This window comes from Drosophila miranda, chromosome 2, assembly GCF_003369915.1.
Source record: "Drosophila miranda strain MSH22 chromosome 2, D.miranda_PacBio2.1, whole genome shotgun sequence".
NCBI lineage: Eukaryota > Metazoa > Arthropoda > Insecta > Diptera > Drosophilidae > Drosophila > Drosophila miranda.
In genome coordinates this window covers 15,038,909-15,060,983 of record NC_046675.1, presented here as the reverse complement: position 1 = coordinate 15,060,983, position 22,075 = coordinate 15,038,909, and the positions used below count along the sequence as shown (strand labels likewise).

The following is a 22,075-nucleotide window of genomic DNA, read 5'->3' as shown; positions in this document are numbered from 1 at the left end:
ATTTATTCTGTGCTTTCTACTCTCTCAGGAAAAAATTTCTCCATCGGCAGTAGAGTGAAAATTTCATGTGACAACAAAAAAACAATTAAATTTTGCACTTCAATGCGGAAAAATAGTGAAAAAGAAATGAAAAAGGAATTCAATTTGTCACATGCAAAAAAGAAACAACACATGAATGGGGAAAAAGATACAGATAGATTGGCAATAGATACACTCGCATGTGATGCTGATGATGCTCCCCAGATATTGTTTTGTGGGAGTCGAACAACAAACCGAACCGAACCGAACCGAGAGAAAAATACCGAAAAAAGTTCAAGGCCAACACTTGGCGTGGCAACAAAACGCACGCGCCCCGAAGAGTCAACAAAAAAGCAATAAAGGAAAACCAATTTGAGAGTCGATTGTATCTATACCCTTTTGACATGTATCCAACAGAGTATTCCTTTGAATATATCATACAAAAGTCGGTTTATAATCGTAATACCCGATTAGAAGGTGGAAAAAAAGAAAACAGCCGCGGCCGGCGACGTTTGTCGCGCTATAAATTCTACTTATAGATACAGATGCAGAGACAGATACAGATAGATCCCCCGCTCTCGCAGCCGCCACACAGCCCTTCGACACTCTAATCGCCAACAGCTGTGCCGATTCGCAGATACAAATTGTATCTGCGAAATACCCCATACTCGTACATACATATGTCACCGTCAATTCTTATTTTTCTCGCGCGCTGTTTAAATATCATTCGCGGCAGTTTATAAATTACACAAAAATATGTTGTTTCCCTGTCACTAAAAATACCAGAAATAGGAAGCAGAAAAAGAGCTCTCTAGGGAGAGAATCGACCCACATTTACACCCGTTTAACTAGAGGCCATATCGCCAGGCAGTCCATCAATCAATCGGAGAGCCGGACAACCGCCGATACTTCTTCGTCGCGAGTGAAGATCCAGGAAGAACCGAAGCTATAGATACCACCCTTGACAAGATTGAGATACAAACAGAAACAAAACAATCTCTTTTTGTTTTCATGTAGTAAAAATAAATCGAAGCGCACGAACATCGGCGGAACCTATCCCAAGTGCATTTTTATTGCGTTCGTTCTCTGGCCATAAAAACATTAATCGTTCGCGAGCAAATGGTCGGTAAATGCAATTCAATTTTCAGGTAACCACAAGATTTAACAACTGCGCAAACATCGGGGCAAAACAGAGTGGAATAACAGCGGGAGGGGGAGATACCAGATAATCGTTGCGACGGTACGACCGGTACCAGGTGGATTGTCGATAGGACGAGGATTTTAGGGCCCACATTCACGATTTGTTTGTCGAAGGTGCATTCGCCAGCAAAAGATAAACCGAACAAATTGTTTGCCAAATGCTTCTCAAATGGATATAAAAACAGAGGACCCTCGAAAGGGTGAAACAATCTGATACTAGAGTGAGGCACGGTACTCGTAAATACTCGTCACGTATCGCCTTTCGCACTGAAAGAGGACTCCTATAAGGTAAACCCCCCCTTCTAAGAACTCCGCGAATCGAATAGTATGAGATAATACAAATAAAATGCAATCTAATCGTAATGTTACAATCTCTCCACCCATAAAAGACAATTGATTGCCAGGCGATTGTGTAACCGATTAGATAGAGGCTTTAATTATTTAATATCTGAACAACACTCTCTCCTCTCATCATCGGAGCGAGATACTCGTGGAAAGAGGGTGTGGCAATATCGATTGAATGTGAAGTAAACGATGCAAATCATTGGGGGACTTGAATGTTCGATAACTTCACTAAAGAATCGATTTATCAAATATATTCTCTAACAATTTAAATGAAAAGCATTTTGTGTTTAAATAAAATCTGTTTATCGGAAATTATATCGATTTTACCACACAAATTGCTGTAAATACCCCGATAAATAGTCGATTTGTCTTTTTATCGATTGTGATATTTTATATTCCACTCCGCGATTAATAACATTGCAATTTTTGCACATTTTGTATCTTTACGAATGCCATATTCATTTTCGATTTCATTATCAATCCATTAATTCTAAAAATAGTCGGCTTTGAGGCTCCTCTAGTACAAAATGGTAAAAAATCGAAGATGTTATCGAAAAGTGCTGATTAAACGAGCGAGTGGCTATAACAGCATTGATTAGACAGAATATCTGTTTAGGGCATTAATTTCCGAGTGAATTTCCATATACAAACGATCTACCGAATGAAGTAATCCCCCCCCGATTTGTATTCCCAGAGGCAGATCCATTGAGGGATCCAACATTTGATTGAATAACAAACAACAAACAACGAACGACAGCAAATGCAAATGAAAATGCAAAACATGTTGATTAAGACAAAAGTGTAAATTGATCAAAGTGACGCCCGATAAATGATAATCGTATCGGAAGCGACTCCTCCATTTCCATGGCCAGATTCCATGAATCATTGCGAAGCCATTTCGCGAAGAAAGCCACGTAAACCATTTGAAAGTGAAAGGTTTCTCGCCATTGGCCCCCAAAATGTAAAACAATTCGCTGCCAGAAATGGAAGAAACGTTTGGCCCCCACGACAATTACGGAACTGGAGCGAGCGGCCAACTCTTTGGCGCAGAGAGGAGAGCGATTGCCGTTCAGCTGTTCAGCGGTTGAGTGTTGCCCCAAAAAGCCACAGAGCCGCTCACTGACAGAAAGACTCGCCCCAATGCTAAGATGGACTTTCAATAATAAATAAAAAAAAAAAAAAAAGTAAACGAGTACGAATAGTTTTTAGTTTTAGCAGAACTTTGCCTAAAAAGGAGGAAAGCGGTTAAGAGCGCGTGGCGGCCCTGCCTCTGCCTCTGCCTCCCACTTGACACAGTTTTTGTGGTTGCGAGAGAGGAAGGAAGGGGAGAGGCAGCAGCAGGCTTTGTGGTTCGTGGTCTGATGTGCGTAGGACTGGCTGTGCCTATAGCTGTAGATGCTGTGGCATGCAACAACTCTGGAGATTGTGGCTGCGGCTTTACTCGAGGTACTCGATTCCATCGTTTGCCAGCCCGAAGTACTGGGATTTGCGTAATCTTCTTTAGAATATTTTCGTAATTAAAAGTCAAAAGATTCCTTTGGGAATGGGAATGTCTTAAAAGATTAAGCGAATCATTTGAAGCTGGAATGTTCCAAGTTACTTGCTTCGGTGCTCCATAAATTATTTGAAAATGATTCAGTCGCTTGCTTCGTGGTGAAATGTACGCTGATACGATGATTACCATCATGATATTGCAGTCCCACACCTTTACCTTCCTCAGAAAGAGAATTTCCTGATAAGAATGGGGTACTCGCGTATCAACTGCAGGTCGAAAGTCCAATCGTGAGTCAATCCACCCTTCGTTGGCCCCTAAAACGCTCTCCGTCTTTCGTTTCTTCGATGAGAAATCAAATGGAAATCTATTTTGGTTTTGAACTATAAAACACAGAAAAAAAGGAAAAAAAATAATGGAAAATATTTGAGGAATGCTCCTCGGTTTTGTGTGGCGGCTGCAAGAATATAAACAAAAGGCTTTCATTGTTTATTCCACATGCATACCCAGTCCCCCTTCCGATCTGTATAAATATCTGTGGTATCCATGTCTTTGCTTGTGTCTATCTGTATCTGTATCTGTATATTTCACTTGCAGTATAAACAATGGCTATGTTATTCATAAAGTCGAAGCACGACGACGCCCTAACAGATCATAATTTTTGGCTTTATGGCCATTAAATACGGTCGTGTTTTTTCTGCGGGATACAGAGAATCCATTAGCGGTGTTCAGAGAATCGATGGAAAATGTTTGGAGAAATGTTCCGGCCGTCTCTGGAACATTAGATTTTCTATGAAATTATTCACTGAATCGAATGGAATCGAATTAAATAGAATGATTTATCGAAGTGTTTGAGATGGTCGAAAGATTATAATCTTTTTCATTTCGATCATTGAAACGATTAAAAACAATCTGTAATACGGAAAATATTATCGAAATTTCGAACTAATTTTTAACGCAACAGAACAGATAACAGTTAGTCAGCTATCGATAAAGAAATAAGTCTATGTCGATATAAGTAACAGATATTTTCGATGAATATTTCGATCAAATATTGAAATAAAAATATTTCAATTTGTATTATTTTAATTTTATTTATATTGCATGACGCGTTATCGATTACTATTGAATTATAAAGATATCGATAAGAGATGAGAGTTTTTCAGATTTGGACTTAGAAAGATTCTATTAAATTTTTCCTCATATTTATCGATTAATTAAGGTTTTTTAATATTTGCTGTCTAAATTTGAATAAAACTCATTAAGTTTTAAGTTTTAATGACTCCAATGTGTTATCTTATCTTTTAAGAATCGATTTTTAATAGTGAAATGTGCCACACACTGTTTATATTTGCCAAAGGAAAATGCAATTAAAATGTGAAAAATGGGCGGCCAAGAAGAGGCGTTTGGGAGCCCATTCATCCTGCTGTGGAGGCCAATTGGACCACACGCAGTGCCTCCGAATGATATATATGGGATCGAGTGCGGAGGAGGAGGAGGAGGAGGAAGTGGGAGCCAAAACCAGAAAAGTGTCAGTCCGACAGTTAATTTTATGGCATTGCTTTACACTTCTCTCTCTCTCTGTCTCTGTATCTCTCTATATCTCTGTCCACTGTCCAGCACTCCAGCAGCGAACACTTTAAGATTCTCTGTCCTCTCTGGGGTTCTGGGGTGCGGTTCAGGCCATTAACTCAACATGGTGCCCGCCCCCCCATCATCGTTGTTGCCGTTGTCTTCGTTCTCTTTGTTTTTCCTGTTGCTGTTGCTAGTTGGGAAAAACTCTTGCCTTAAACCCTAAACCCACCTTCATGCCACGCCCTTACTTGTGTTTACCTTTTCCCTCTATACATTGTAAATTTTCCTTTTTCCTGTCTGTTTTTTTTGGATTTATGTCAGTTTTTGCCTGATAAAAGAGTATTGATTCTTGGATTAAGGGGATACACACAATCGTGGAATGGGAAATTATTCATGACATTCTTTTGAGGGAATGTTTTTAGTCTTTCGTGCCGATATTGATAAAAAAAACGCCTGTAAGCGATCCCTTAAAAGGAGGACTTAACCATACCTGACTATCCTGCCTCTTCTCCACCTTTCCCAGTGCGGCTTAGCACTAAAGGCAGCTTTTTTTAGCCAGAAAAAGGTGAACTTTTTATTGTTAAAATTTCACTGAATTTGTTGCCATCTTTTGCATAACTTTTCCAATTATTTCTTCCTAAGAATTTTCCAGTTTCCCCTCCTTATTTCATTGCCTGCCGCCTGCATCTCAAAGGATGACACATCCCCCCCACAATGTGCTATTGATGGAACGAGCTCTTCAATCGGCTTATGGCATCAATACGTTTTATGCAATCAATCGAATGGCATTCACACAAATTGCTTTTCTAAGCCATGAAGTGGAAGTCAGAGAAGACAGAGAGCCTCAGAGCCTCAGAGCCACCGAGACAGAAGCCGCATCAGTGCCTTGAAGTTGTGTGGGCGGATCGTATCGTATCGGGTCTGGGGGACGGGTCGGGTCATATGATATATGGGTCATTAACGAATTGTTCAGCGACTTGGAATACGAAACGAACGAAAAATAATAATAAATATTAAGCAAAAATAATAACAAAATAATAAGAGACATGACAGAAGAGGGAATACGTTAGTATCCATCGGATTACTCATCCAAATACACGTAGAAACCGCGTAGATCACTCAATTGAAACGAAATATATTTCATTAAATATTGAAACAAGTAAATGTGTGAATCATCGGAAGAGTGCGAGTGGGAGCCGGAAGCGGGAGCTGATTAGGCCACACTTTTGTGCACTTTTATGGATGGATGGTGTTGTATGTCGCAGCTAATTACCTACGTGTACAGTACTACCTCCTCCACACAGGCCACGTGTCATACACACTCTCCTCTCCTTCAATTATGAGGGCAAAACAATGCCAAATGAAATGGAATAATACTTTGCGACTTTTTATGAGTGTTTCGGTTTATTACGGGCCAATAAGTGAAACGTTTCCGGGAAATGTGCGAATGGATTACCCGGAACTTCCTTATAGTAGCGCAACCGAATAATATCCAAAAACCAGTCGGTAAATTATGGATTTCTTTATTTGAAAGAGGTCTGAAAGTAACATCCTCAGGGACTTTTCTGCTTATCCTTTCTTATCTTCAGGGGTGGCTCTTCAGTGAGGAGATTGTATCCCAACCTCTCCACCGAAAATCTTTACCATTTTCTAGAGCGGAAGCTCTTTTATCTGTAGTTGGAGCATATCTTCATCTACTTGTCATCTTCGGAGGCAGCGATGATCGTTGTACCAAGGGCAAGCGGAATTTTGAGGCTCTTCTGAGATACTAGGATCTTTCCTTGAACACTGGAAGGTCTTTCTTTTTGGATGTACCCTTGATGTACAGGGTTACAAATATTGTTAAGGAATTATTTCTTTCTATCTTTCAATGTAATCCCTTGTGATATTTACATGTGGGTAAATGAAGGAACTTCCCCGATTATTAGTAATTATTTTTAGCCTTCTGTTAAGTTGCAAACTAGATATTCTAGATCCCATTCCCCAACTCCAAAGATAGATCCCTCGATAGTATTCCCTTGCGATTCATGAATCAATTTAATGTTTTTCCCATCTGCATATTCTACGAGTATTTTTCTATATCTCCACAAATACCACTCGAACAATGACCCTTGGGTCCTACATCAATTATATTCCCATTGCTCCCTCACATTTCCCTCCCTTGCTGCCCCTATCGAAAGGGTCCCCACTTCTGGCACTCGTGTCAGCCCCATCTGCATTCCCTTTGCCCATTTCCCACATCGTCGAGGGCGAGGGGGGGCCCGGCTCATGAAAGATTCAAGTGCACAAAGTGGAAAAACGCGCCAAAGGTGTGAAAATAATTAGAAAACAGACACAACTGTATGCCTTGCCCCCTCGCCACTTAATTGATGTTTTTTCAATATTTATTCAAAAAATAAATAAAAATAAAATATTTAACCAATTGCTAGAGAATGGGGATTGTGGTCGGGGGTTGCCTTGGGGGACATATCCCTCTCTGAATAATTGATGGACTGTTCTGCATTCGTACGATATTCCATGGCTGAATACTTCTTCGGGGAAAAGTGAATGAACTGCAGTAACCTTAAGCGGAGGAAGGAGGTGGCCAGCAACAACAGCAACTGCAGTGGCGGTGGCAGTGGCAGTGGCAGTGGCAACACTCGTAAAAATATATGGTTAATGTGGCAGAGGGAGTGGATGTGGCAGTGGGTGTGGGCCCCACCCAGCCCACCTTTCCCTGCTGCTGATGTTGTTTTTGTTTTGCTTGCTACTTGGTCGAATGTATCCGCAAAGTGCAATTTAGTTTGTTAATTGTTGCAAATTACCAACCGCTAGTTACATCGATTTTTCCTATACACTCGTGGAATACCCCTTATAGAATAAAAGGGTTACTGAACTCCATGGGGCGCTACGACTCTGGGCGGAAATGGAGAACTCTAAGATACTAAATAGTGTTAATTTCTAAGGAATTATGTGAATTTTGTGCGATGGGAAAGAGCTGCTAAAGGTATTCCCTGAGAGCAGTAGACCTCACAGTGATAGTTCTTATACCTTCGACGGGATGATAAAATAATACCAGAATCCACAACCAGGAATAACAACAGCCTCGCCAAAAATGCCATGATTGAAGCACTAAAATAGTTATATTATTTCCTTAAGTATTCGAATAACAATACCCATCTATCGTCTCCTAAATTAGTGATGGCACTTACGAAATATCGATATCCATGCCGTTCGCTTAGGGAACATTTTGTGCAGCAAATCAACGCCTTTCGGTGTTCGACTGATGTCCCGCTTACGGTGGGTATCAAAGTAGTCGCAACAAGCCCTGCGAATAACCGAATTGAATGCCCAGTTATTCGAATTTGAATGGACAAGCGTTTAGGTCTCTGGGAGGCATCGCTATAGAGAGATAGGGAGAGGGAAAGGCAGAACTGTGCCACATTCAGTGAGTGGCTTGCTCTGTTGTTGTCGTCCCCGAAACGCATTCCCATTTTCCATTTCGAATTCATTTCCATTCTCCATTCAGTCTGCCTTCAGTGGCAATAATTCCCCATTGTTTGGCCACTGTCCGTTTCCGGGCATTGTCTCCGTCCCTCTGTCAGTCTGTCGAGTACATGCGTAATTCTTGCATAAATTAACTATATTTTTGTACAGCGAGAGAGAGCGACTAGGCTTGCTCGTAAATAATTAAAGCCTCTGGCACAATGCATTCTCAAATGCATTTAGATCAATAATGCAATGAGGTGTTACCAGAGGGTCCGGCCAGGCGGGCGCCAGAGTTGCCAAAGTAATGCCTAGAGAGCTCTAACAGGCCCCCTTTTGGAAGCCTCTAATTAAACGCCCACAAGGCCCACACACCCCCCGAAATGGAACCTGTTTTCGTGCTTTCAATTCATTTAAGCAAAGAGTTGGAAAGTGAGCTTCTGGTTTCGGCTTCTGGCTTGCCATGAGTCATGGCTCTGAATCCTTTACTTGTGCGAACAGAACCCCATCCCGTGTAAACTATGGATACTAAAAGGGAGACCGCGCGAATAAAAGCAACTTAAATGAAACCGTAAAAGTTGCCCATAAGTCGCGACAGAATGACATAAACTTGTTCCGATGTTGATGGCGGGCGCGTGGGGTTCATTGAAAATACCCTTTAGATGAAGAGTAGATTATGCTGATAGTTCGTAAACACAACAACAAAACTGTAAAAACTTTATACATCTAAAAAAAAGAAAGAAAATATGAATTTGTGCCTCGAAAACAACGTTTTGAATGGAGTTAAAGAAAAAGATACACATACATAGATATCTTTAGCTGATGGGCTGACATTTCGATCAGTTTTGAAATGGCTTTTGGTTTTCGATAGTTTCCCATCATTAAAGCAGTTCTCTTGGTTTTCGCTTTAGTTCTTGGACTTTATATCCCTAGCTTTCTATTAGATCTACGGGGAAACTGTTGCTAATCTTCTCTTAAACTGTTCTCCCTTGGTCTCTTCCTGTTGCTTATCCATATACTATATATTTTTATTGTCTTCCTGATGTCTGGCACAATCTGTAAACCTCTTGAATCATTCCTTACATGAATGAGTCAGACCCATTCGGGGGGCATCAGGCATTCGAGTAGGCCCTTTAGTCACTCTGTTGTTTGCCCACTCGTGCATGTAGATACGGGAATTATCGGATTCGCACTGCTTGTTGTAGTATGACAGCGATTTGGTTTGTCATCTGGCGACATCTGAACCAAGAGCTGTCCTTGGAACGGCGTCCCCTAAGCAGCAGCAACTCTCTTTGTTGTCTAGTGGCCAGAACCGACGACACTTGTCGTCGTTACAGGAAATGCAATATGCCATTTGCATAGAGACGAAGAGAGTGAGAGAGATCTATCGCCCCCGCTGTGCTGGCTATCGTTTTTGAATCGTAAACACATCATTTCATTCCACAGAAAAATGAAAGATGATTGGATGGATAGTGCACGCGAGGGTCCACCGTTGAGAGTGGCAGTTAATTTGCAAATTAGCATGTTAACAAAACAGCCAGTTATCCATCCGTCCATTCATATATTTGCCTGTTTGTCCATCTGTTTGTCTCTGGGGTGCTAACAGTCGAATCAACGAGCAGGCACTTGTCAAAAATGTGCGCCGGCGAGCAAGATCACGCAACATGGTGCAACATGAGGGGCAGGGGCAGAGGCAGAGGCAGACGCAGTGTTCTTTCTGGTTTTCATTGCTGTAATTGATGTCAAAGGTAAAACTACACGATCCAAGGGGGAAGGGGGGGAAATGTAATCTGTAATGTGGGGTATTCTGTGTGCCCCACTTTTACATTTTAAAATACATTGTTTTTCCATCGAATAATTGAAAAAAATCCTACAATTCTGTGTGGAACACTGCGAGCTTGTCATTGGGCAAATTAGAGATGAGAAACCTTTAAACAGCATTAATAATAAGTGATTTTGTATAAGGATAGCAAATACATGTTATTTTTGTATATTATTCTTGTATTTCATCAATCGAATCTAGTATATTTTATAGGATCTGAGTCTGTATGCAACCAGGAAAATTCCGTAAACAGAATCAAGAGCACTTGTCAGGCAAAATATTTAAGATTTGATGATGCTCTGACCGCGAGACCAAGCGAAAGATTGCCCCCAACCTCCCAAGCGAGGGGCTGCGTCCGGCTTCGAGTCTGGGATGGGGGCTCTGGGCTCTGGGGTCCGGGGTCTCGATCTGTCTGGGGATCGCATTCTTGTGTGCGTTCTCGGGGCACGTTCTCGGTTGTGTGTTTTGTGCGGGCAATGCGCCAGTGACACAGTTTCTTGCTTCCTCTTTTCCATAGAGCCCCAGTGCTCTCTTTCTATCAATCGCTATAGTTCTCCCTGCGCTCTCTCTATCTGTCCCTATTTTAGTTCTAGCCCACTCTCCATCTTTGTTTAGCTTCCTTTTGATTATCGGTTCGCTCATTTCTATCATTAAATGACTTTCAATGCAGAAAATTAAGAAACCTGATCGATCATTATATGTATGTAAAAATGCATCTAGTATTTTTCTGATATTTTCTGTAAATATTTTCTTGTATTCTCTGATATTCTTAAAGTATATTTCAATAATTTTTGTGGTTTTTATACTTCATAATTTTTTTTCAGGCCATTATGTTTTTTAGTATTTTTTTGTTGAATTTTTTCTATATTTTCCTGACCATTTCTACTGCTTTTTTGTAGGTATGGTATTTTATAGTATTTTTATAGTATTTCCCGAGATAGTATTTTCTGGAATATATTTATAAACATTCAGAGGAAACGATCGCTTTTAGTTGAATTTTATTCTTTGGAAAACCTCTTAAAAAACCTGAGATCGTGCTATTGGATCCCTAAATCCCGCAATCGACCTGCAAATGCAATCCAATGTTGTGCCAGTGGATTCCTCTTGTCTCTTGTTTCTTTTGGCTTTAATATTTTTCCATACTCGTATTACGCTTTAATTTTCCCTTTCATTTCATTTCGCTTCTATGGGAGTGGCAATGGAAATTGTGGTGGGTCGTGTGGACGGACGGACGGACGGGACGTTTTGTTATGAAGCTTATCAAGTGCACTCTTCTCCGGCGATAGCGAGCGCGACTATTTATAGTAGTTGTTGATTAAGTAATTAATACCCCGGGGGCATTTGCCAGACCTGTCGAGTGCTTAGGTGCCGGGTAATTGCTATGATTTCCAATTAACGCTTTGTTAATTTTCCAGACGAGGTGTCTAAGGGGGCGCCAGGCAAAAAGGTGCTGAACTTTCCATGGGAGATGGGAGATGATCCTTGGGGCAGCAGTTAATCGATTTCATATCATATACTCGCCTGATCATTCACCATTCTGTTTTCTCTGCCCATTGTTCGATACCTCAATTGGTAATTTACTAAAGCCTCTCCACAACAAAGAAACACATTGTTCCCGGAGGCTTGACGGTGACGACGATGACGACGATGACGGAGAGGCCATTGAACTGCCGTCGAAAGGTGGCGGCAGGCGAGCCAAGGGGGAAGGAGGCCTGTGGGCGGAAAGGCCATCGCGGGCGAGGAGATAAAGAAAGACGCGAAAATAAAGGCACAAGAAAATACTTTCCGGCAGTCTTCGACGTGTGTCATTCACAAAAGTACAGAAAGAAATGGCACAAAAAAAACATCAGAAAAATAAATACTAATAAGCGAGTAAGAGGACCGATAGGAAGAGGTCGGAGCGAATCTGTTGATACCCTTGAAGATCCATACTTCAAGGGCCAACCGAATTCTGGCCCAAACAAAAATCAAAGCTTTATTTGTTGTCTCTCTCCCTTTTGGCCAGTCGAAACCCGAAAACTCAGAGCAGAGCAGAGCCCAAATCCCAAACGAAAACAGAATTCGAAGCAAGTAATGGACAAACAACAAATAGGAATAGGAATCCAAGTACGAATACGATTACGATTGCGAATACAAGAAACTGAAACGCGCCCCCTGTTTCCTTTTCTGTGTGTTTTTTTTAAATTTTTTCTGTGCTCGATTTTATGTAAACATTTAAAAATAAACCTCAAAAGCAATAATCAGACAACAATAAAATGTCAGCTTATTTTTAACAAACAAACCCGAAGCGAATGAAAGAAAACATGCAATGGCAGATGTCAAGTGCATGCCGTGGCATGCCACAATCGAAAAAGAGTTGGAAACTAAATAAATGTTGAGTCGTGCAGCAGGTGGGTGTGGCACTACTCGCATGGGGGGTGTTACTCGCCTAGAGATGGGAGCGTGACACCAGGAGCGCTGTTATCGATAGTGGTAGGGAGACAGGGAGACCCGGATGGGATGTGATAGATTATTATTCGATGACTTAATATGCCAATTCCTACGGATATAATTATAATTATTTAATAAATTAATCGAGAAATCCATTAGGATTAAAACAGCTTTCATAACTGTACCTATGCCTTAGCCAATGTTCTCGATTATAATGAAATTTTCAAAGAAAAAATATTGATATTTATTGAAATATAGCAAACATGTACCGATTTGTGTGCCGATAACTATGTACCTAATATTTATCGAACCTATCGATGAATATACAAATATCCGATAAATAAAAGCTACGATTCTTCGATAACAGATCTTAAATATATGTTATATAAATTAAGCTTTTCAATATCTGTTGTAATTGCACAATTTTTATGAGTATTTATTCATTAATTGGTACTAATTCATATCTAGTTTTATACAATTTTCGAATGATTATTCTTAAACTACTTTAATTTGTTTGGATTGTAGTGAGGTGCCCTTTTAAAGAGACCTCCACCTATTGTAGAACTGTTGTCGAGTCCGTCCGCCTGGTGCCGCCGGGTGCCATAATTAGTTGTGATTTGTGAATGGGGAGCCCAGCCTTGAAAGCGACTACTTTAATGGATAAAGTGTCTGGCCAGGGACCGGACAACCGAAAGCCATATACATACATACATATGTACAGGCATATATAATGCGACTACTCATATAATAGGTGGAGCCTTGTCCTCGTCTTGTCACCCAAAACAGCCCACACCTCCCGCTCTCCCTCTCTCCTCCTTCCGTTCCCCCGCATTTCCCCACTGGCTTCCAGTGGTCATACAATTTGCATGAAGAAACGAGACGAATGCTTTGAATTATTAATTAAGAAATTAATTGAGCGACGATGTCAATGAATCCGAGAACTTGTTCACCCACCAGAGCAGAACAACAGAGGCAGCAACAGCATTCCAGGCCTTGCGCTTCCATCGGGACGATGTCTGGGCCTGGGTGGCAGATTCAATTAGCGAGTGGCATTGTTGGAGTGTCTCTTACCCAGTCCGACTGGGGGTCCATTTCCTGCCATTCCCTATTCCCTGCCTGAATCCCAGACATTGTCCCTTGTCCCAACGCCCCATTCCTCAGGCTGGTTATCCGCTTTGTTAGCGTTAAGATGTGGCTGGGTGGTATGGTTATTAGATGCAGCTCCATGATGAGCCCTTACTGGCATGACCGCCCAAAGTTCTTTCAGCACAAACTGCTTTCCCAATGCCCAAGCTCCCAAATCTCTTTCTGCGGCATTACGAGGCAGAAATTAATCAGGAAATAAATTATATCGTATGATATACTATATTTCTATAGTGCATTGCATAAGCCCAAACAAGACTTGCATTATTTTGAATGCCAAAAAGAAAACAAAAAAAAATGTAAAAGAAAGAAACCTTTTTACTTTTTTTTTTGTATTAGGCTTTGGGTCTCAATTTTTTCATTTGTTGCTATGACAGTGCGAAAAACTTAAATCCAATTTCCTTCAAGGCTTAATTATAAACGATTTTAATGGATGTTACAGCTGGATTTTCTCTCAAAGAGAGACACAACATTGGAAAATGGCCAAAGAGGAGAAAACTTTAATTTTACGAGTAATGTCTCTGCTCCCCCCTTCTCCCAAAAAGTATTCCTCTCTTTGGCAGTTTTTGATTTTCATTTCGTTTTTCACATTTGGCATGCATGTCTCTGCCTCTGCATCTGCCCCTCCTCTCCTCTTCCTTTCTATCTACCATTTCCTTTTGTTTTCGTTTTCCATTATTCAGCTTTTGTTTTCAGCTTGATTGCATTTTACTTTTGATTTTTTCCGTGCTTTGGGGCCTTTTTGCTGTTGCATTTTGCAGTTTGGGAAATCTCTTGGCGTTAAATTGTTTTCTCGCCATCATTTGCGATGATCGATTGCGCTCCGGTGCATTGGAAATGGGCTTTAACGAGTTTTCTTGTTATTTTCCTTTGTTCACTATTTCTGTTCCACACCTCCTTTCGCCCCTTAACAAGTTGAGCGACGCCTCGTGTTGCGGATGAATGATTGATTGATGGAGATCTCACAGAAACTAATTTTAGTTGGATCCCAAAGTGGATGCCTGATTTTGGCAAGCCCAATGCATTATCTGTGGATTTCATTGATTACACAGTTATCGATTTGTTAGATGGTTATCGATTTGATTACATAGTCATCGAGGTATCGATTGCACACACATTTGTATGTCGATAAGATATTTATTAATTGAATACAGTACATTTATCGATAAATAATCGATGTCTTCTCTAGATTTCCATCGATTTGTACTGATTATTTCGTTGCTCCCCATTTAGAAGTAAAACTAATTCTCTTATTACCGATTTTACTGGAAATATTCGATTCTACCTTTTTTACTCACCCGAAAAACTCTCGTTTCTTCTTTTGCAGACTCTGCTCGCTGACAATAACGCGTCTCTCTATTTTGACTCCGCTGCCCGGGGACACCACCTCCCTCTCGCTGGCCGTAAAGATGCAGAGCTCGAAGCGGACGCTCCGCAGCCATGAGATCCCCATTAACAGAAGCGCCCTGACCGCCTTCCAGCAGGGGAACTCCCCGATGGCTGGCGGCACAGGAGCGGCGGTGGGCGGATCGTCGCCCGGGAACGTGGGCACTGGACAGGGCGTCGCTGTGCCCCTAACAGAGACCGAACTTGACTTGCACTTCAGTCTACAGTATCCGCACTTCATCAAGAGAGATGGCAACAGGTGATGGGATCTATTCAATAAAGTGTACGTTCTTTACCTTATATGCTTGTGTCCCTCTGTTATCCCCACAGACTGGTTATTCTGCTGCAACGCCGCAAGAAGTACAAGTCGCGCACCATTCTGGGCTACAAGACCCTGGCCGAGGGCATTATCCGCATGGACGCGGTGCTACAGAAGTCAATGGACATGGTCATCGAGCTGACTGCCTCCGGGAAGAACGGCAGGCCGGGCACTGTCGTGGCCTGTCTGCGGGCCGAGCGTGTCTCCTCCATTCCAGTGGATCACGACAATAAGAACAACAACAGCGTCCTGCTGGCAGGTGAGTACCAGAACCCAGTCCACAAAAAGCCGCCAAAGATCAGTCTAAAGTCTGCGAGGAATCCGTTCGCCAAAGTATTTAAGCGTCTATTTGCAATTCTGAGTTAAAACTGTTATCAAAATTGTTATCTATTAAAATGTGTCATAAGAAAAAGATGATTTTATAAGTATTTCCGTTAAAGTTGGATTGTGGTTCCGATGGTAGTTCTGATGAAATGATCTGAAGAGTTATTTTTTCATTTGTATAACAGTTTTATTACACATCTACAAATGTTTTATACCAGTTTTGGAAAGATATATCAGTTGTAATAGCAGATTCACAACGGTCAAAAATTTGTATAACAGTATAACAAAAGATTTTGAATTTTGTATAACAGTTTTATAAAAGTTCTACGGCATTTTAAAAACATTTTCTTAATAGTATACCAGTGTAACGCTTTTAGGAGTATAACAGTACATTTTCCTACTTACATATATTCAATTTGTATGCCCGAAATCCACTCTTAGGTACGTTTTCGGACCAAAACTGTGTTAAAGGATAATTAACATTCAAATTTAGCGAATTTTTGCACTTTTTATAACAGTTTTGTGGCTATTTTATAATTGTTTTAGTTAAAAATAGGGGGTGATTTGTATAGTACTTTTATGACAGTTTTTCTACGACAACGGATTTAAGACACGTTTCTCGATAGTTCCTATCGGGGATTTTCGTTAGAGTTGTAAGGCAGTATAACAGTTACCAATGGTAAAATAAGGAAAGCAAGATATCAAAAGGAAAGCTCTGAGAAAGTTCAAAAATCGATCTATCTATTAGTCGCGTTTCAATTACTCATCCCAGTGGGGTCCCGTGTCCATCCACTCCGTTGAGCATCTCTCGAGGCATCGCTAAAGAATTTATTGCCAAATCCATAAAGCGGCAATAAATAGAGCCATGAGCCATGAGCCAGAGCCCCCAGAGGAATGGTCCAAGATTAGAGAAGTGCTAATGACGCACAAACTGGGCAATTAATGCCCCAAGTGGGGAGTGAAGGGAAGCTGCTGTGCATCACCATCAGATGCTCCACATCATGATGGATGGGTTCTTCTTCTTGGTCTTCTCGTGGATCAGATGATGCTCCCAATTTGAGTTGATGTTTATGGTAATTGCTTGTGAAACAATATCCAAAGGGGGCTGCTCTGCCCGGCTGTCCCGCCATTCGGTGGCAAGTACTGCATACAACGTTCATAAGTTGTGACGTCAACAGCAGCAGCTACATTTCGTATTTATGCCATGAAATTTCCTCATGATTACAGAAAGAGAGCGGGCGAGAGCCGCCGCCACATGGCAACAGGAAAAGCCACGACGTGGGGCAGCCGCCGCTGCTCGCAGATGATGGCAATCTAATTGAAAATATTTTTCAGCTATTTTTATATGACACAAAAGATTCTTCCGCGGTGTGAAAGGAAGGGAAATTCATTTATGAAAATAGCACAGAACTCATTTGCCAGGCTGACGCGTGGTGTTGCCCCACCACTGCAGTGGCAGCACATCTGTGTGGCAAGCAGGAGCTTTAGCTGTTGAACTTTTCAACAGACAAACGGACAAAAAGAGGTTGAAGTTTGCACTCACCTGTTCAGGGCCAAGGTAAAGGTCACACTCTCCCCAATCCCCAATTGCAATCTCCTCTCTCTTCGCTCCCAATTGTTTTCTCTCATTCCAATCTCCCACCCAGGCTTCTCTTTGTGTCTCCCTCTCTCTTACGTGGGGGATAAAATATGCATGACATGCAAAATGGCATTTGGCCGAGTTGTTTCCTCGGAAAATGTTGCAGTTTCTAATGGCAAATAGATCACAGGCAGCCAGAGTCTCCTCCAAGCGAAGTGATGAACCAACACCAACAGCTAGCTTGTGCCGTCACGAATGAAATAAATCATCGTACCCTGGAATATGGGAAAGCGAGGTGTGATATGTTTGTGGAGATATCTGTGTATTAGGCCTATGAAAACTGTGCTATTGTAGGAGGAGTTGTAGTTGTAGGAAGGACACATTTCCATTAACAGAAAATGTCCACTTAAATAATTTATTCATCACTTAAAACAGTTCTTATCTTTCATCGATATATCGATAAATTTATTGGAATTTAATCACCCGTGGCGAATGGTCTTTGCTCGTGTCATTCACCTGGAATGTGTCTCTTTGCTTATGGGAAATTTTTACAGAATAAATGTTGATACCTTGAGGTTGGCTCCTTCCATATCTTCTCCATTTTCACCATTAAAGTATTGTGAAATTCCCAAAGAAAATTCCCATAAATCTGCAAAGATGGGCATCTAATAGTCGCAATGCAAGACAGTTTTTATTTCCTTTTTGGACACATTTCACGTTGGCACATTGACTATTTTCGCCGAGGACAGAAAACCCCTTCGCTGACTAGCTGACTCGCGGCTGCCTGCGTGCCACATCACTTCACTTCACCTACTCTGGTGACTGCCCCACTGGGTTTGACCATCAAAAGTTCATTTGTCGCGCACTTGGCGAGTGGCCAAGGAACGTGGATTTTGGCCTGCAATGCAATCCATTTGGGAGCACCCATCAGCACACAGAATGGCCAACACACAAAACAAAACACATTGGAGGTCAGCACTTGAACCCGAGAACCGGACGACAGACAGCGCGCTGAAATTACTTTGGGGTCTCGCTTTCTAATTTGCAAAAATGGAATTTAAAAAAACATAGAAAAACAGAATGAGGGGAAACGAGGGAAAAACATTTTTACCTCAACCTCAATTTGGTTTATTGATTTTTCTCTCTTCTACTATGCTGGTGTCCGGCCTCCAAAAAGCTGCTGCTGCTGCTGTTGATGGCGGTCTTCAGGGATGGTCATGGAATGGTAGGTAGGAGTCGGTGTGTGTGTGTGTGTGTGTGTGGCAGGATGCCTGATTGCCGCAGGGGCTTATTGCTTGTTGAATATGTACGAGTATGCTCCACCACTCTTGCACTCTGCCACTCTTCCACTCCTGGCAGGTGCCAGGCCGAGGCGGGCACCATTAGCACAGGCACTGAAACCGCGACCGCTCCTTCATCGAGTGGAGCACCGGGCGTGGCAGCTTGTTTCTGTGGGGGGGACTTTTCCAAACTGGGTATTCGCTCGTCTCACTTGGGTGGATTTTGCATCGAATCGCATGGGTTCCATGGCCACGCGTGGGCTGTGTATCCTAATCATCTTGTTTTCACTGCTTTTCTCGAACTCTACAACTCTATGGAAACCAATCAATAACTACTCGCATGTGCAGTCGCTTCTTAGAAACTGCAATCAAAGAGCGGATGGCATTCTATTGAAAACTGTGTAACAAATGAACGAGGAATCCCTAGAAAATGCTGTTTTGAATGTTTTGTAATTTCCAGGAACTTGAATGCCATTGAAATACTATTATCCTTGTTAGAGCATAGAAAAAGCCTTTAGGGAAATGAAATCATAGAAATTTATTGCATTTGAACACAAAGTTTTTTCAATTCAAATTTAAACGTTTGTTTATTAAAACTTCCTTTGAATCTGAATGACAGATAAACAGCTGTTCAACTAATTGGCAGTCACACGTCAACGTTGAAGCCCACCTTTTATCCTTCTTCTCCTTTGGTCGCTGTTCTTGCTGCTTCACCGTTATCTTCGTGTGCTTCCTTCTTCTCCTGGCTCTTCCTCTTTCGCTTTTCCTCCGACGACTTTCTGTGTGTTGTATTGCGTTGTGTAGTGTGCGACAACGACAGGAATTAAGTCATTTGTCCTTGAGTGCCAGAGATAAGCGCTGTGCGAAAATGACAGAGAATTATAGAGCGAGAGAGAGGATACCCCCAACCGAATGAGAGGAAGGCTGAGTGGAGGCTGCTCTGAGGCTGTGTCTCTACCTAATGACCTGTGTTGTTCTCTCTTTCTCTGGTGTTCTCTGCTGCCATGCCGCACCATTGAGTGGGTTAATGGCAAAATGCGTAAATTATGTCGAGAGTATCCTCCATTCCATTGTTCATTTTTCATGAGGTTGCAAGCCACCCCTCCCGCACCCCTCTTTCTCCGGCTCCGCTCTCTGCCCCTCACGGACCCGTCATTTAATGACAAGATTCGTGTGTGCTGCCCAAGGTCGAACCAATGTACCCCTCCGCCACACAACTGTGCCACTTTTCTCTTCTCCCTGGCTTCTCTGGCTTCTCGGTTTTGGCTGGTGCGTTGCTGTTGTTCTTGTTATACCCTTGAAGGGGGCATTATTCTATTTTTGGAGGACAGAAAAGGATGAAGCATTTCCGACCTTGTAACGAATGTACAACTATATGAATATATATCAGATTAAGATCAACATCTAGGCCGTAAGAACCATGTATTTGTCTGGAAGGCACCCCACATTTTTTCTTTTTTCCTGTAACTTGTACAAAGAAAAACTTGTACATTTCTGAAGATTATTCCTGAAATTTTCTAAAGATATTTCAAGCAATCGGAGAAATTTGACCTAAATCGGATGTGAATATCATTGGTATAGTTATAGGATCGATGGATCTTAGAGGGTATTTAAATCTTCGACCCCTTTCTATATGTTCTAGTGCGGTTTATCTCTACTGGCCTCCTGCATGGATGCCGGGGGCATAAGCCACTAAATCAATGTCGCTCGCCGCTTTTCAATACGCTTTTCATTACTCATACGCAGCGGTGGCACACGAGCGGTGGAGCGTGGGATGTGTTCCGCGTGTGGAAATGAGATTGCGGTGAGGTGGGGAAAAATGTGGAGGGCCTTACCCATGACACACACATCTCTTCTGTGTGGCTGCTGGCTGTCTGCTGTTTGTTTATCTCCCATGTGGGAGGCACTTTCTTCGTGGAATACTCTCCTCCCGCGGGACAGCAGCGAGGTGTGCGCACAATATTAACTTGCCTTCCAGGAAACACACTGTGCGAATGTTCTCTTTCGCTGGAAAGGGGTCCGTCCGTCGGTCAATTAGAGTGCTTAAGAATTGCATGCAACCAGGAAGGGGAGCGGGTGGAGGGAGAGAGATCATTAAGCTGTCTGCGTGGCAAATTGTATCAGAGAAAAGAAGACTTACAAAATAATTGCTCTCAAGCAGGGAAACTTTTATTTGCTCTCTACGCTTTACTCCAAAGAGCTGGAGGAGGAGGATGCGGAGGAGCAGGGTGGAAGATAGACAGACAAATAATGCTCGATAAGAAGGAATGCAACTTCTGCTTTGGCCCCAATTAATCATCTCTCTTACGCTGTCTCTCTCTCTCTCTCTCTCTTGCGTAGTAGTTTTTCACGGATTAATCTGCTGTTGCACGATACGTTTGTTGCATGGCATTGTTGCACCTTCAGACGGAAATGCATCAGGTTTATTGGTTCTTCAACTTGAAATGTTATATTTTATGGGATTTTTTCGGCTTTCATTCCTTTCATCCATCCTGCCAGACTCTGCCCTCTTGTACTCTCTGTTCTCCTTCTCCACCTCATTTTCCCACACTCCTTACATCTCTCTACCTATTTAATCAGTCTTGTACTTGTCACTTAATGGCTTCGTGGCTGTCAAAAGTTACACTTATCCAGAGTTTACTCTGCGGCCCACACTCCCGTTCACTCCCACACCCACACACTAGTATGGCCCCTCCATGAGCACGTCCAAACACGCAAGAGAAGCTAGAGAGCTAGAGAGAGAGGCAGAGCGGCAGAAAGAATGAGAGCTAGTCACACACTCACAGCCGCAGCAGACACCGGCCGGTGGAGGAGAGAGAGAGAGAGAGAGAGAGAACCGTACCTGCTTTGGCTTTAGCTTTGGCCAAATGATAACGGCACCAAAACATGCCAGCGAATAAACAAACAAAGGAAACAGATGAGAAACGGAATGAAAAACAGAATGCAAGTGGGAGTGGGAGTGGGAAAGTGCCGGGAGGGAGGAGCGGGGCACACACGCGCTGTAGTTCCGCAAGTGACAATCGAAAGGAGGCGCCGACGGCACAAATCTTATCGCAAAAACACTACTGAAGAGGAATCTCTGCTGCGCACCAGTTCACACGATCAACAGGAACTGAAAGCTTTCCACTAAACCAGAATGAACTATTGAGCCAGTTCCCCTTCCCCGCATTTGGAATTCCAGAATGCACTGCACACACACACACAAGCAGCTCTGATTGTAATCAATAAAACAAACAACACCAAACGTGAGAGGAGGGGGGGGGGCCCACTCAGCAGTGCTTAGTGCTCCCCGCCCCTAATTCTCCCATTTACCCGGCTTTACCTCTATCTCCTCCTCCTCCTTTTCACCCCAATACATCCCCCCAGCGACTGGGGTCTTCTTCAATTGCCTGAATCGAAGCGTAAAAATAGCTTTGATGAGCATTTCCCATGCCTGTGAGTGAGCTTTTGACACTTGTTTAGTAATATCGAAACCCTTATATGTACGTACAATATGTACAATAGATAAACGGTATATCCGAGGCGAGTGTCTGGTCGGGTTGACAATTTCTCATATTAATTTGAGTTACATATTTCGCTCAGTGCGCAAGCAGCTAATTGCCACCCAACGCTGCTCACTCATTTGCTGCGCTCCCTCTTTCTGCTCGGTTCCGTGCTGCTCTTCGCACTTACAGGTGTGTCTACCCTGGTATTCGCA

General features: G+C 42.3%; 1 protein-coding gene across 2 annotated transcripts in view; it reads left to right on the top strand.

Annotated features, from left to right (window-relative positions):
• The window catches only part of LOC108155643 (phosphofurin acidic cluster sorting protein 2), a 36,360-nt gene that overhangs the window by 5,652 nt on the left and 8,633 nt on the right, over nucleotides 1-22,075 (top strand). For both annotated transcript variants that reach the window (XM_017286592.2, XM_017286591.2), the window contains exons 3-4: nucleotides 14,818-15,135; nucleotides 15,207-15,454. In XM_017286592.2, coding sequence (XP_017142081.1) covers nucleotides 14,818-15,135; nucleotides 15,207-15,454 — 566 coding nt within the window. The remainder of the gene's footprint in view (nucleotides 1-14,817; nucleotides 15,136-15,206; nucleotides 15,455-22,075) is intronic.